The following is a 16,184-nucleotide window of genomic DNA, read 5'->3' as shown; positions in this document are numbered from 1 at the left end:
ATATATTTACTCGTTGTTGCCTCACATTATAGAACTTTTAATCGTTTTTGGAGTATTAATTCTATTATTTTGTTCTTAAATTTTGCAGTTTAGGCTGAATACACTCTGTACTTGCTGTTAATCTTGGCCCTGGGCCTTAGATACTGGTTACTATTATTGCATGTCTTTCATATCTTGGTTGTTATGCTTTCATTACTATTACGGTTGCTACTGGAGTTACTAATGAGTTGTCTTTTCTTTTCTTGTTTTCTTTTTCTCTGAGCCGAGGGTCTATCGGAAACAGCCTCTCTGCCCTATTGGGTAGGGGTAAGGTCTGCGTACACATTACCCTCCCCAGACCCCACCTGGTGGGATTTTACTGGATAGTTCTTGTTGTTGTTAATATTATATTTTAACTGTGTAGGAATAAAGCGCTATGAAAATAAAAAGATTTGGAGCAAAATTAAATAAAATGCGGAAAAAAAAAGGGAGAAGACAAAGGGGGGACACCCTTTGGTGTTTCCCCATAATTGGAAGAAAAATATATACAATGCAAAAGAAAATAATGAAAGAAGGGAAATTTAGCTGGGAACCAAGATTTGAGCGTGAAAACGCTACTAGTTTTAGCGCCAGGTCCGGCGCCTAGCTCTGGTCTGGACGCTGCGGTACATCATATTTCCTATTTCGCCCGGAAAAAGGTTATTTTCGGCCCAAGACCCCACAACTCGTATATAAGGAGTCCTAAACGTGATTTGGAGGGGATCTAACATACTTTTTGGGCAGAATGTTTTAAAACTCCATTTATGAGGGTCTGGTCATGACATCACATTTTGAGTTATAGAGCTCGGTTTTGGGTGATTTTAGAGGGGATTTTAACAATTTGGATCAAGGTAAGTGTCTTTGACTCTGATTTATTATTATTTAATGAATCCATATTTGTTTTTTGCATTTAATTAATGAATCAAAGTGAAGAGATGGGGGATTTTAGTAAAAACTTTTGGAAAGTGATAATTGAGGATTTGAAGGTCGATTTAAGGTCGGATTGGACGAAACTTGCATGGTTGAACTCGTAATTAAATGGGTGTTTGGAATTTATGAGTTTGACCGGGTTCCAGGGTACAAGGCCATGATTGACATTTTGCGTTGACTTTTTTATTTTGATAATGATCGAAGCTTTCTTTTTTAAAGTTATTTCCTACGGCATAATTTGATGATATTAAATTATTTGTGACTATATTTAAGTCGTTCGGAGGCCGATTCACACGGGATGTGCTTTTTGGAGTATTTATTTACGCATTTTGAGGTTAGTAACATATCTAAACTTGGATTTGAGGGTAATTATCACTAGGAACTTTGTTATTTGTGATGTTTTGGGGTGACGCGCACATGTTAGGTGACGGGTGTGTGGGCATGCACTGGAGTAATCATGTTTTGGGTTGACTTTTAGAATGTTACCGGACTTGTTTTGATGTTATATCCATGTTCACCTTGCTTGTTTGATTATCTGGGTTGTGATTCATGTTACAAATAATGTTTAGGATATATGATTATTTGGTTGAGACCTAATGAGACTATCTCTATTGTTTTGGGCTATCTGACTTAGTTGTAACTATACACTCATTGATGATTCTTTATTTGCATATCATATCTCAGTCTCTGTTTGTCATCCATTATTACATCGCATGTTGTTATTATTTTTTTCATGTGTGGTGTTGTCGGGCTGAGAGATATGAGATTGTGGGATCTTGAAACTTGAGAGGTTGATGACTGAGGTGAGCCTTAGAGCCATGTTGAAAGTGTTATTTAGATCGGTCTGCATGTCGAAGCAGGCCATATTGGCTTTATTATTATTTGGGTCGGCCTGTATGCCACATCAAACCGTATTGGCTTTTGATAGCGCTTAGGTAGGATCTTCACCTCCGGAGTCTGACATGCCAGCAGTGGGCGCAGGCAGGGTGATATATATACACGTGCTTTGGTGAGGGGCATTGATGCCAGGTACGCATACAGTGTTGAGTGATTGTGTGTCTGTGATGAAGTGGTCATTTATGACGGATACCTTGAGTATGCTGAGAGTGAGAGCACTTGGGGATTCCATATGAAATCATTCACTTGACATGCATATTTGGCATTTAGGCATAGAGATGTATCATTCCTCATGCTAGCTGGTAAATGAAATGTTCTCATTAGTGTTGGGCCTTAATGGTTATACTTGAAAGCATACCCGAATTCCCGTAACGTGAATGAGCTGATTGCGATAATTCCTTTGAGTTACCTATTGGTACTGTCATCATTATATATGTGTTGCCACTAATATTGGTTTCTGAATGTCTTCTTCTAAGGTCGTCACTACATTCAGCCCAAGGTTAGTTTTGTTCCTTATTGAGTATGTAGGGTCGGTTGTACTCATACTACACTTTGCACTTCGTGTGCAGATCAGGGTACATCCGGATGTGGTGATTGCTAGAGTTATTTTGGTATAAGTATTTGGGAGAATTCGAGGTAGATGTTATGTGTTCTGCAGGCCTTGACTATCTTTCCTTTATTTTCCCTTAATACTGTTCTATTGTCCAGACAGTTGTATTGAGGATTTGGTTTGTGTTTTGATATTTAGTAGTGCTTATGTACTCGTTAAAACCAGATTATTAGGATGGTCATAGTAGTTTTATTGTATCTTTATCACTTATTTCATGATATTTCCGTTATTGAGTTTATTAAATCATGTTTTATCAAATTTGTATAGCAAATAGTGTTAGGCACTGTCGCCATCACATTCAACTGTTGGTTTTCTTGTTCTTATTTCCTACCTTATACAGTGTCAAATCATCTTTATCACTTCAACTTTCCACACTTGCATTTTCTACCTCACTCTCAAATTCAGGACCCCCACCTTCACTTTTTTTTCCTCTTCATTACCCACACTTTCAGAGTCATCTTCTCCCTCACTTCCTTTTTCTTCTTCTGAATCTCCCACTTGTTCACCTTGTTGTTCTTCTATCTCACCTTTCTTTCCTTCACCCAGTTCACCCTCCTTCTCACTTTTCTTTTCTTCAGAACGTTGATCTTTCTGCTGCACTCCTTCTCCATCCTTATTTGTTTCTCATTCTCCCTCATTATTTGTTTCTTCATCATTCTCATCAGTCCAACTATGAGAACTTCCATCAGAAACTTCGTTCTCCCCTATTTGTTTCTCACCTTCCCCCTCAACCACAGATAGGTATGCAACTATATGTTCTTTTGCTAAGCTACTAGTTCCTTTTCTACAACAGTACTTTCTACATGTGGTGTGTCACTTAGGGGTTCAACAACTTCTAATGGAAACACCTCAATTGTAGATGCTAGAACATCAAGTTTTGATGAAGGAAGTTTTACCTGAATATCCTTGGTGATTGCAGGTTTCTTTTGAGAAGTAGCCCTTTTTAGCTCCGGTTCCCCCTAACAATAGCACAATCAACTAGCATTTTGCACTTTACTAATTTCCTGGAAGTAGCCTTGTCCTTTGTGGGGTATGGTGGTGATTTGTGAGACGGTTACAGGTGCATGGGTTGTTGGTATTGGATATGGAGATACAACTAGGGTAGAAGCTCTAGGTGGAACAATGACAGTGGGTAGTGGTGCAGGGACATCAGAGGGCATAGGTGGAGAAATAGCGGGTGAGGGTTCAGAATTGACAGTCGATTTTTCACTTTTCTTTGACTTAGACTTCTCACTTTTTGATTTAGACCTAGTCTTTGATGATGACTTTGTCGTTGAAGATGTCTGCCTAGGCTTAATCATGGTGGATAGAGGACGAAGTGTTTTGCTTTGGTTCTTGCTTAGGGTTGAAAAGAAATAGTGAATTTAGGAGAGGTACCAAGAGAGGGCTTTTAAAGACAATAATGTTGATTTGATTCGAAGAGAGAGAGAGAGAGAGAGAGAGAGAGAGAGAGAGAGAGAGAGAGAGAGAGAGAGAGAGAGAGACTAATTTGGGTTCTAACATGACTCTAATAATGGTTACTTTTGACAAATGTGCTTTTCGAGTTAATATGAGTTTAATTACAATAGAATTTCTGCCTGACTTTGATAACAAATAAAAGTGATGCTTACTAGATTAAGAAAGTCTAAGAGCGGCAATAATTTCAGTTATTAAGTTCTAATGGCTTTAGACAAGATGGCACGTGCCTGAGTCAGAGTACCAACTCTTTGAAATTCCTTAGTCGTTTCCGCAGTAAAGCTTCAGACACCATAAGTCAATATCATAAGGCACTATTATCAGTGAGACTTTCTAGGCCAGTGTGTATACCTAGAGCAAGTATGAGACTGAATCAAGCATTTGATACCTCAACTATGTACAACTATTGACCCTTTTTCATGCTACGATCCGCAACACACTAAGTCTTCTTCATGTTTGGTTATGTTATTCTGTCTATTTTACATTTCAAACAGATGTTGTATTGGTATTGTATTTTTTAGTAGTTGCTCATATACTTGTGGCACCGAGTTTTGGGATATTCTAGTTGATGTTAATGGTTTTGCTCCAATATTGTCACCTTTTATTTATGGTTTACTAGCATTGTATCTACCCATGACTTTAAATGCAAAAATTTCTTTATTTAATAAAAAACTGTGATGTTTTCTTCTCCTTAAGGACACAGTGCTTGGCTTTAAGGACACACTGCACCACGGTGATACCAAGAAGGTTTCTATTGGAGATGATGGGGTGTTGCAGATGCAGGGTTGGATTTTTGTTCCCAATGTGGATGGGTTGCGTGAGTTAATTTTTGAGGAGGCCCACAGTTTGCGGTATTCCATTCATCAAACTGCTGCCAAGATGTATCAGGACTTGAGGCAACACTATTGGTGGAGGACAATGAAGAAAGATATAGTAGAGTATGTCTTTCAGTGCTTGAACTGTCAGCAAGTAAAGTACGAGCATCAGAGGCCGGGCGGTTTGCTTCAGAGACTTGAGATCCCCGAGTGGAAATGGGAGCGTATTACCATGGACTTCGTTGTTGGGCTACCAAAAACTTTGAAGAATTTTGATGCAATTTTTGTGATTGTGGACCGGTTTACTAAGTCCACATATTCCATTCCGATTCTGACTACCTATTCTTCAGAGCGGCTGGCTTAAATCTAAATCCGCGAGATTGTTCGTCTTCATGGTGTGCCGGTGTCCTTTATTTCTAATCGGGGCACGCAATTCACATTGTAGTTTTGGAGAGCAGTGCAGTGAGAGTTGGGCACACGAGTTGAGTTGAGTTGAGTACGGCATTCCATCCTCAGATGTATGGACAATCTGAGTGCACCATTCAGATTTTGGAGGATATGCTACGCGCCTGTGTCATGGATTTCTGAGGTTCATGGTATCAGTTCTTACCACTTGCAGAGTTTGCCTACAACAATAACTACCAATTGAGTATTCAGATAGCTCTTTATGAGTCCTTATATGGGAGGCGGTGACAATCTCTAGTTGATTGGTTTGAGTTGGGAAAGGCTAGGTTTTTGGGCAATGGTTTGGTTCGGGATGCCTTGGAAAATGTCAAGTTGATTAAGGATCTGCTTCACACAGCACAGTCTAGATAGAAGAATTACGCTGATCAGAAGGTTCGTGATTTTGCATATATGGTGGGAGAGAAGGTATTGTGTAGAGTTTTGCTCATGAAGGGTGTGATGAGGTTCAAGAAGAAGGGAAAGTTGAGCCCTCGGTATATTGGTCCTTTTGAGGTTATTGAGAGGATTGGAGAGGTGGCCAACAAGCTTGAATTGCCACCTAGTATATCGGGTGTTCACCCAGTGTTTCATGTTTCTATGCTCTAAAAGTAATATGGTGATCTGTCTCATGTTTTGGACTTCATCACAGTTCAGTTAGATGGAGATTTAACTTATGAAGTGGAGCCGGTGGCCATTTTGGATCAACGGGTTTGAAAGTTGAGATCAAAGAATATAGCTTTAGTAAAAGTTGAATGGGAGGCCAGCCAGTTGAGAAGGCTACTAGATTTAATCAATGATTCAACTAGCCTCTTTCGATTACTTATAAGACTTAATGAACTCAACCAACAATATAATGCAAAGATATCACAAGTTATGCCTCTCTAGATTGCATGAACAAGTGAAGATGCAACAGTTAAATCATCCAAAAATGCTTCAATACATAAAACTAGAGTTATAATCCACTAACGAAGATCAATACACCAAATCCATCAAATCCTAAAGAGAACTACTCCATAGATGTGGAATAATTCATCACAAATATGTTTAAGTTAAAGGAAAACATAAAACGATCCAAACTCGTGTCTTGGGTGAGGATTGCATGATAAAATCCTTGTGCTTTTGCTTCTCCACCTCCTCCTTAGCTTCCTTAGGTCTTAGGTGTGTCAAAAGTCGAGAAACTACCGTTTTCCATGTATATATACCAAGTAGGATTGGGTCCAAACAAAAACATTCTCCTACGCGAAATAGGACACTTTCCGGAGTTGGACGTGCGCGGCCGCGCACCTGGAAGTGTGCTCGCGCATATGGCCGTGCACTTTGGAAAGTTTGTGCCTTACTTGCACGCTCAGTGTGCGATCGCGCACCTTGGTGGCCTCTTAACTTTATCAATCTCTGACATTAATTTACACCGCTGCGTCGTACAGTGCATCACACTAGTGTATTTCTTCAGCTGTTGCTTCTTCCATGATTTTTGACGTCCAAACTTGGTGCTCGACCCCTAAACACGATCCCAACTTAATCCTTGGGCGTTTACTCAGACTTCAAATCTCTAGAATAGCTTGAATTCATTTCATAACATCTACATAGATCGGAATCACTCCTACAAGGCATAAAACACATGATTAGTGCAAAACATTAGCGATTAAAGCTCAAACTCAGTCAAAGTGCAGTAATTTAGTGTGCAATAAGCAACTAAAATACTAGATTATAGCCTACCATCAACACCCCACACTTAAACAATTCCTCGTCCTAAAACAATTATACTACACTTTTTATAGACACGACCTTTTTTAGACAACTCTCTTAACTCATAATACCAAGAATATTTGAAATACACCAAGCACAATAGTGTAACATTCTTGCCTCAAGATTTGACTAACTAGTACCACGGATTTTTCAAAACCCATTCACTTACTCTAACATTGAGGTCAACGACATTACTTTTCCCTTCATGAATAAAGTGCCCTCACACAAGAAAAGAGAGTAGTTCCACACAAATAAATTTCAAGAGCAGTTAGGAACTCAAGATATAAATAATTCGCTCACTCTCAGAAACAACATTCATATGCCACAAAAGATGAACCATAGGCTTTCCCATAGTGTACTGCAATACTAATTGAGCTCATTCAGTCACGGATCAAGTAGGACTTTAATTGGTTGTAATGTAGGTTGTGGGACGGGTAGGATACCTTTAGATATAAGAGCGACTACACCTCCCTAGGTACTTTAATACATACATTTCATTGTTCAAAACCCCACACTTATGTCAAATCAAAACTCCACCTTCACATCAATGTACAATGACTCCCTACTTCTTTAAGCACAATTACATCAAGAGTTACCACTATCAAGGAATATTTTTCACAACAATACAATATAATTCTCTTTTCTTATTCAATTTAAGTGGCTCTCACTTTTTCAAAACATTGCACCTTTCTCCTTATTTCAATAGTTCCACTCAAAAGCCAAACCAACCACTCAAACTTCAACTTTTACAAAGTTAATAACAAATTCAAGTGCTCACGAGAGGTGAAAAAGTTCAAATAGATAGTCAATGCAAACAAATGGGTAAGGCTTATAATGTGGTTGCCCAAGAAACAGGATTACAGGCTCAAAGGGGTTAACTACGATACATAACAATTAGGTGGGTAAACACATATAACTGGCTCAACAAAGAAATGCCTATATCACTTCCAAGACTGAATAAAACTACTATTTCGCTTTGCAAACACACGGGGCAAGTTCTAGACATCAAATATAATGCATATAATAATACAAAAAACTCTCACACACTGTTCACATAACTCACTCAGGATTGGACTATCAAGATACTCTAGTCAAAGCAGTTAAGCAAAGTTAAAACCATACAAATTTAAGGTACTTGTCAAAAATTGAGCCTAAGCGTCACAACTAAAGCACTCACTATTCTCAAGGTATAACAGAGTTAGGAGATATTGCCTTCCATTCAGATCATAGCACAAGGTTTCCTACTCCTAACTAAAAATAACAACTACTTACACCCGGTTCAAACAAAACCCTTGGAAAATAACCGCGACACAAAGAAAAATCGAGGGGGAATTATTACACTACCTAACAAAAGAAAATATTTTTATCTTTTTCCTTCGACTTTAATCCCTCAAGAAACATGTCGATGATATCCACCGTCGGAAAATATTTAAAAAATTTTAAATTTTTTATTTTTTTCCAACATTTTTCTCTATCTCTACTACTACAACTAACAAAATTAAAGACTAACACTAACATGTATACAACATACAAATATATTCCCCCCACCCCACCCTTTAAGTTGTGGCATGTCCCCATGACACACAATTAAAAAGCATAGGTAGAAGAGACTTTCCTGAATATCTAGTCAGGGCCTGAATCAATGTCGCGCACCATTTTTCTCGCCCGAACTAGTGCACACATCCATGCAGACAGCTTCTTTTCAGCCTTTTTGGGGTACATCCCACACTTATCTTTCTCAATCACTGGAGCTTTCTCTTTCGAACTCTTCACCTTCCACTCAATACTTGCAGCTGGCTTCTCCTTTTTCATACCCATTTCTACATTCATCTCGAACGTTACAGTCTCCTCACCCACTCTAACCATGAGTGTTCTTTCATGTATATCTAATATATCTCTACCCGTTGCTAAGAATGGTCATCCTAAGATAAGAGGGACCTCCTTGTTCTCCTCCATTTTTACCAGTATAATGTCTACAAGGAATATGAATTTATCTACCTACACTAAGACATCTTTAACTATCCCCTCAGGTATCAAAGTTGTTTGGTCTGACAGCTATAAAGATATTGGTGCAGACCTTATCTCTCCAATCTCATTCTCCAACTTCCTATAAATAGACAAATGCATTAGATTAATTAAGGCACCAGAATCACATAAACATTTATCGAAGTTAAGAGTGCCTAAAGAGCAAGGTATAGTAAAACTCCCTAGATCTCCACACTTTTGTGGGAGTTTGTTTTGCAAGATTGCACTGCAATGCTCTGTGAGCTTGACAACTGAAATCTCTTCTATCTTTCTCTTCTTTTTAAGGATCTCCTTCAAGAAATTGGCATAAGCTGGCATTTGTGAGAGAACTTCTATGAATGGCAAATTGATATTAACCTGTCTCAGCATATCTAGAAATCTCTCAAACTGCTTGTCCATCTTTTCTCTATATAGCTTTTGGAGAAAAGGTAGAGCAGGCATATGCTCACTCACATTAGATTCCTCCCCTCTTGAAGTTCCCTTATTTTTCTTTTGTCAGCTCCCTTATTGCCTTTCTTCTTCTTATCAACTTCAATTTTCAGCAGCTCCCCACTTTCTTTTTCAGGCACAACCTCTTTTTAACTGGAGTGGGTTCTTTCAACAATTGCCTGCTTCTGAAGGTCACAATATTTATCGTTTCTTTAGGATTCTTCTCAGTATCAGCTGGCAGAATACCTGGGATTCTCTCAGACAATATGGTTGCAATTTGTCTAACTTGCTTCTCCACGTTTTGCAAACATGTTCCAAGTTATTTGATATTTGCACCATGAGCATCTAGCCTCTCATCCATCTTGACCATAAAAGACTTCATCAGATCCTCCAGCTCTAGCTGATTGGATTGTTGAGATTGAAATAGCGGCCTTGGCCGATTCACAAAACCAGGAGCTCATTGTCTTTGAAATTTGGGATTATTTTATTGCCATGCATTTGCAATACCCTCAAGTGAAATACATGAAAAATCGGGGTGCTTCTGACCCATTGCATTGAAGTTATAATTCCCAACAACATTCACTTTCTCTATTGACGCTTGACACTCATGAGTAGGGTGTCCTCACCCACATATACCACAAGTTGTGTGAGGCTCACTATGTATTGAGGCTAAAGTCAGACTCCCTATTTCTTTGGCCATGGCATCAAGTTGTACCTGCACATATGTGTTAGCATCAATTTGGTGAACACCAGTTGAGCTTCTTCTTTTAGTAATCTCAGAGGGCCACTGATTTGCATCTTCAGATAACTCATCTAAAATTTTGACTATCTCCTCTAGAGTCTTCTTCATCAGTGGGCCTCCAGCTCCATTTCTCAATCTTCTACGTGAGGTCGGTTTCAATCCATCAAAGTCCTAGAGTTGCATCTAGAGTTCAATTCCGCTATGTTGACACTTTCGCACTACCTCCTTAAACCTCTCCCAAGCTTCAAACACACTTTCAGTCTTATTCTGGCAAAAGTTATGGATTTCTCTTCTAAAATTTCCCTTTTTAGCTGACGATAAAAACTTTTCAAGAAACTTTCTGGTCATCTCATCCCATGTTCTAATTGATCCATTACGAAAGCTTCAAAGTAGTGCTTTGCATCTTCTTTGAGTGTGAAGGGGAATACCCTTCAGTAAACTGCATCTTATGAAACACCATTGTACTGAAAGGTGTTCATTATCTCCTCGAAGTCCATCAGATGATTGTTTGGATCTTCGTTCATCTTTCCTCTGAAGACACAACTATTTTGAAGAGTTTGTAGCAACCCTTGCTTCAGCTCAAAATTATTAGCTACAATTAGAGGTGGTCTTACACTTGATAAGCCTTGGTTGCAGACTAGTCTAGCATAATCACCAAGTGGTCTCCCAGCACCAGAAGCTATGTTTCCGAACTAGTCTAAAACCAAAGGTTGATTTTGAGCAACTCTCCGAGCCCTCTCCTCTTCATATATAATCTGAGCATCTCCAATAGCTGCTTCATCAGCATCCCGTGCAGCTTTCTCTCTTTGTTGGCTGCCTCCCTCGCAGCCAAATCCACATTATCATCATCTCCAGCCATAATTCCTTTGGCTGAGGATTGCCCAACCTTCTCTATATTCTGAGGAAGATTTCTTTCCTTCCTCAACTATCACAATTGTTTCTTGATTTCTGGTCCGTATGGTTGCACTTCTTTCGCAGAAGATCGAGTCACGCACCACTATAACCTGTAGCCTGCTCACAGTCAAAGAACACAAACCGTAAGAAGAGAAAAATAAAATAAAATAAACATAAAAAGAAAAATTCCTAAATTAGCACTGTGAGCATGTGATTTTTGCCCCGTTCAAAATACTCCTATAAAATCAAAGAAATAGATTTTTTTCCCAATTATTTGCCATTTTATAGGATTTTCTGTAGGATTTTATTAATTGTTTGTATTTTTGTGCATGTTTACTTTTTATAAAAAATTCATGAAAATGCCCCAAAAATGTCAAAACACCATGCATTGCATTTAGAATTTTGTTTTCATATTTTTAGGATTAATTAGTTAATTATTTGCTTTATTAAATTAAAAATCTTAAAAATTGGCTCATTTTTACATTTTAGCTTTTAATATTAGATTAGTAATTTTTCTCTTTTAATTTTGGATAAACTAATTGTTATAAATATTATAATTGGGTAATAAGCTTAATTTTACAATTTAGATTAATTTAGAAATTTGATTTAGGATTTTTAAATAAAAAAAAAAGAAAAAGAAAAACAAAGAAAAAGAAAACAAAGGAAAGGAATTGAGATAAAACAATTGGGTCTTTGATTTATTGGGCCACCCAAAGAACAAATTCGGTGGCCCATATCTGATTTTACCCATTTCACCCGAGTCCAGACCATTAACCCGGTCCAACACCCCTTAATTAATAAAACGACCCCGTTTTGGCGATGGTCAATCCTGGCCGTTCATTTTCCTCCATCAAATGTACAGGAACTAGGCTTTAATTCCCTTAAAAGTGTCTGAAACAACCCCCTAACCCCATAGGCCCCCCTCACTCCGTCTCTCTCACCTGTCTATTACCCCTCTAAACTACCGCCGCTGGCCGCCGCCGGAAATCGCCCCAGGATGGCGGCGATACTCCAAACCACCCCAAAATTTAGCCCTACAATCCACAGCCTCCCCTCATCACTATCCTACCACCAATTGCCCCAAAATCCTCACCCATTTATTTTAATTTCAAATCTGAGATTCCAAAAGAATTGAAAACCCTAATCCGTTCCTCTTTTTGAGTTTTAATGGTTTCAATGCTTGATTTGAGCCAAAATTTATGCGAATCGACTGTTCTCAGTTAGAAAAATCGATTAGCGTCATTTTTGGCTCATTTCAAAGCTCACCGGATTCCGGCCAAGTCAACACTGACCGGCCAAGCTTCGTCAAGCATCGTCGTTCGTTGATTTGCCTTGTTTGTTCAAGCATTTCCGGCCAAATCAGTATATGTTCCTTTCCTCTCTTTTTGTTTCTTTTTATGTTTTTTTTCTTTTCTTTTATCGACTGTTAGTTTGTTTATTTTGATTAGTTCAATTTAAAAATAGGTTACTTAAGTTAATTGCATGATTTGGGATTAATATTTTTATTTGATTTTCTGTGCTGGCCGGATTCAATTAGTATGTTCAATAGCTTAAATTATCGATTAATTTGTCAAAGTGTTTGGTTGATTAATATTTGTTCATGTCAGTGTTATTTGTTCGGAATTGAAACTTGAGGGGGGTCTAGAGGAACATGAAAACTTAGGGTATTTAGAAACAAAAATTAAGGTGGCTTATTTGTATTAAGCAGAACTTAAAGGGACCAATTGGGGAAGTTGAAAATAGAGGAACTTAAGATAAAAATATTAGAAGCTTCTCGAAGGGACTAAAGGTTTTCTTTAAAATCAGAATTTAGGTCAAAATAGGGACCAAAAGAGGAAATTTTCAGAAGTAAAAGGATTAAAAAAGGTGAGTAAATATCTGGATAGGACAACTGTGCTAACAGCTGTACCAAGACTGTCAAAAGATGTTGTGTACTATCTGACATTTCCTAAATTTTAGGGTAGAATATTCCCTATGATGCTCATCCTTATACAGCCTATATAAAGAGGCAGACCCTCACTCACTAAAACAGATTATCATCAGCATGGGCCACATAAAAAGCTTCTTTGAAAAATGCAAGAAATTCTTGAAAAAGAGCTTCATTTTGACTAACTTTCCTTCCTTGTTTTTGCTGAGTTTCCAAGAGGATTTGAAAACAGAAATAGCCCTCTGTTTTCCTAAGTTCATTATCTCTGCCATTAAAAGTTGGTTTTTTGTCCAATATTCTGGGTTTCTTTTGGTTGTTGCTCTGTTGATGCTGTTCTTCTAGTTGTTGCTTGCATTGCTTTGTTAGACTTGGCTTCATTTGGTCCTTTACCAGCTATTTTTCTGCACTTAAGTATGTTTTTTTTACATTCTGTAATCACCTGGTTGGAATTGCTGAATATAAATCTGGTGTTTTAAATGCCCTATCCTATGTTTAGTTCGTTTGTTTGTTTTTTATGTCCAGATGCGTTGATGTTTTTCTTTACTAGCATGTTTGAACATTTCTAATTAGCCTAGTTCTTATGTGAATGAATTCAAAAATCAGTTTTAAGTGCAGTGAGTAGTGTATGCCTACTAATTTAATAAGGTCTAGAAGGTTAAGGTGGTTGGTTTGATCACAAGTTGTTCAAATCCGTCCAATGAGTAGACTAAATCAATGAAGCTTGTTCATGTGATTCTGCAGCTGTATTGCAAGGAGGGACTATAACAAATGAATATGTTCTTTGTTTAAATTTTTTAGCAAGAATTGTAAGTTATGCTCACAAAGTTATTTATGTAATAGACCCATTTGAGTTTGAAGCATCAGTTTCCTCCTGTTAAATGTATTAATTTACTAAGGCATGGTTATTTTTCAATATAAAAGTGGATGAAGATTTCATTTGTAAAACTCTATTAAGTGCTTTGCATTTCATGTAATCTATATATTGGGCCTGGCGGGACTACTTTCTTGGCCCTGATGGAGTCCAGTCCTGTTTTTTCTAAAATGCTATCACATCATGGGCTTCATCGCTTAGCCCAAATTCTATTTGTATTTAAACCTGTTAAAGATTTGATTTTTTTTGGCATGCGCAACCAAATGTCAGTTCAATGATGTGCCGTTAAGTTATTAAAGTAAGCAGATTTCTTTTAATTGGAGTCATTAAGTAATCATTGGCCGCTTACTTAACAGAATTAGAGGGCCTCTTTTCATTATATCCTCAAGTCTGATTCTTGGCCTTCTTTTTAAATGTAATTCTTGTCAAAAGATCTGTTGATGCCTAAAAGTTCAGCGCTAGGTTGTTAATGATGTACTTGACTTTTATATACTCATTCACATGTCATTTCCGTGATCCTGAAACTTCCAATAATCTCAAAGTTATTTAGGAAATAATTTGAACATCCGAAGTTTGCTTTAGTTGAGTACAAGTCTTCTAAAATAAATCGAGGTGTGCCATTCACAATTGAATCACTTAATCCATGGCCCTCATATCAATATTATAACTTAGTGAAGAAACATTTTTGAACATTCGTGGTTCGCTTTAGGCGCGTTTATAATAAGATCATTATAGCTACCGGTACGGTTCCCGTGACGTAGTTGTGATACCTAATTTCCAAATCCGCGGGTACATTTATGTGACCCGGCCACATCATCTAATAAATTTAATAAATTAAACATGTTGTAGATCGTGGGTACGATTCCCGTGACATGATTCGCAATGTGTATCAAACAAATAAGTGTACGACAATCGTAACTTGTTCCAGAATAATTCCATCAAATAATTAAAAGCGGTTATAAAGTTAAAAATGCACAATAGGTTTAAAACGTGTAGTAAATCAGATAATAGGCCAATTATTAATAGTTTAAGCGACCGTGCTAGAACCATGGAACCCGGGAACGCCTAACACCTTCTCCCGGGTTAATTTACATAGAATTTCTGGTTCGCATACTTTTAAATAAAGTCGATTTTCCTCGATTTGGGATTTAAAAAATAATCCGATGACTTGGGACACCCAAATAAATTATCCCAAGTGGCGACTCTAAATAAATAAAAATAATCTCATTTCGATTTATGTCATTTTAATTAGAAAAACTCCCTTATATATCCCTTTCGGGGTGATAAAAAGGAGGTGTGACAACTCTGGCGACTCTGCTGGGGATAAACAACCCAGAACTTTCGGTGCAGGGTTCAAGAATTCGAGCATAGAAAAACTGTTATATTTGGCTTTATGTATTATCTGATTTTTACATGTTTGGGTTAATGTGCTAAATGCCGCTTTTTACCGCTTTGATATTATGTGAACTGTATATAAACTGCTGCGAAACCCCTCTCTTCTCATCTTCTGGGAAGTGCACGCTGGCGTGACTTCTTTTCTGTTAGTGTCATACCCTAAATTAGAACGAGGTTCGGACAAGTTGCAAAGCCGGATGATCCTTTGGTTACCGGTACGCTGCCCCCCCCCCGGCTCGAGTTGTCCGCTCAGGTAAGCCAGGTCTAGAACAATACACCCAGGTTTGAAACCTAGAATAACTCAGCCTCATGCCGGATCCCTAGTTGGAACGCTTGTTTGCATCATGTGCATTTGAGTTTGGGGATTCAACATAGGGGTTGGGTCCATCTAGGACAGGTGTACCCAAAAATCAAAAGACCATCCCGATGCATCTTACGTGCTACTTGTACAATTATTTGCCTCGGTTTGCATGTTGACTGGTTTCTAGAATAGGGAGAAAAATTGGAAAAATCAAATTGAGGTATGAGAGAGATAATTACCCGCCTTTAAAAAATCTGGTGTCCAAAAATACCGAAACTCTGCCGAAATTTGAAAAAAAAGGAGAAAAGAAAAAGAAAAGAAAAGGGAAAATTGTTTCAGAATATTTCATGTTTTTCTGTTGCGTCAAAACTGACCAAACTATGCGGGTTTGATTCTCACCGGATGTGGGATACATAGGCAACCCTCATCGGGTCCAGCCCCGCTTTTGCAAAAGTAACCCAAAAATTTTAAAAAAAAAGATGTTGTTATTATTGTCATAAATAAAGTGGGCGATGCCGTTTTTATCTATATAGCCCAACGTCCCAACAGGCGCCGGAAGGCCGCTTTTGCAAGAGTAGCCACCGACGGTTTCTTTGCCAATTTTTGGCCACATAGCAAACACAGCCCTAAAATCTTCCCTGTTGAAGTGTTGAAGGGCCGTATTGTAAAAGCGGCTGTGTTTATT

The 16,184-nt window shown here is 38.0% G+C and overlaps 1 protein-coding gene across 1 annotated transcript; it reads right to left on the bottom strand.

Annotated features, from left to right (window-relative positions):
* Nucleotides 2,840-3,756, bottom strand: LOC109230199 (proline-, glutamic acid- and leucine-rich protein 1-like). The gene is made up of 3 exons (XM_019395725.1): nt 3,514-3,756; nt 3,229-3,414; nt 2,840-3,067 (listed from the first exon to the last, which is right to left on the bottom strand). Exons 1-3 carry the CDS (start codon nt 3,754-3,756, stop codon nt 2,840-2,842), a joined length of 657 nt encoding a protein of 218 aa, XP_019251270.1.

This window comes from Nicotiana attenuata, chromosome 7 (assembly GCF_001879085.1).
Source record: "Nicotiana attenuata strain UT chromosome 7, NIATTr2, whole genome shotgun sequence".
Classification (NCBI taxonomy): Eukaryota; Viridiplantae; Streptophyta; class Magnoliopsida; order Solanales; family Solanaceae; genus Nicotiana; species Nicotiana attenuata.
Note: the sequence above shows the minus strand (reverse complement) of the source record. Positions and strands in the feature narration are given on the sequence as shown.

What these genes read in the sequence shown, in the direction of transcription:
- LOC109230199 (XM_019395725.1), bottom strand. Translation starts at nt 3,756, where the DNA reads ATGATTAAGCCTAGGCAGACATCTTCAACGACAAAGTCATCATCAAAG. An exon ending in TACCAACAACCCATGCACCT is followed by an intron (nt 3,415 to 3,513) that starts GTAACCGTCTCA and finishes TGCTATTGTTAG; the next exon opens with GGGGAACCGGAGCTAAAAAG. An exon ending in CTGTTGTAGAAAAGGAACTA is followed by an intron (nt 3,068 to 3,228) that starts GTAGCTTAGCAA and finishes GAAACAAATAAG; the next exon opens with GATGGAGAAGGAGTGCAGCA.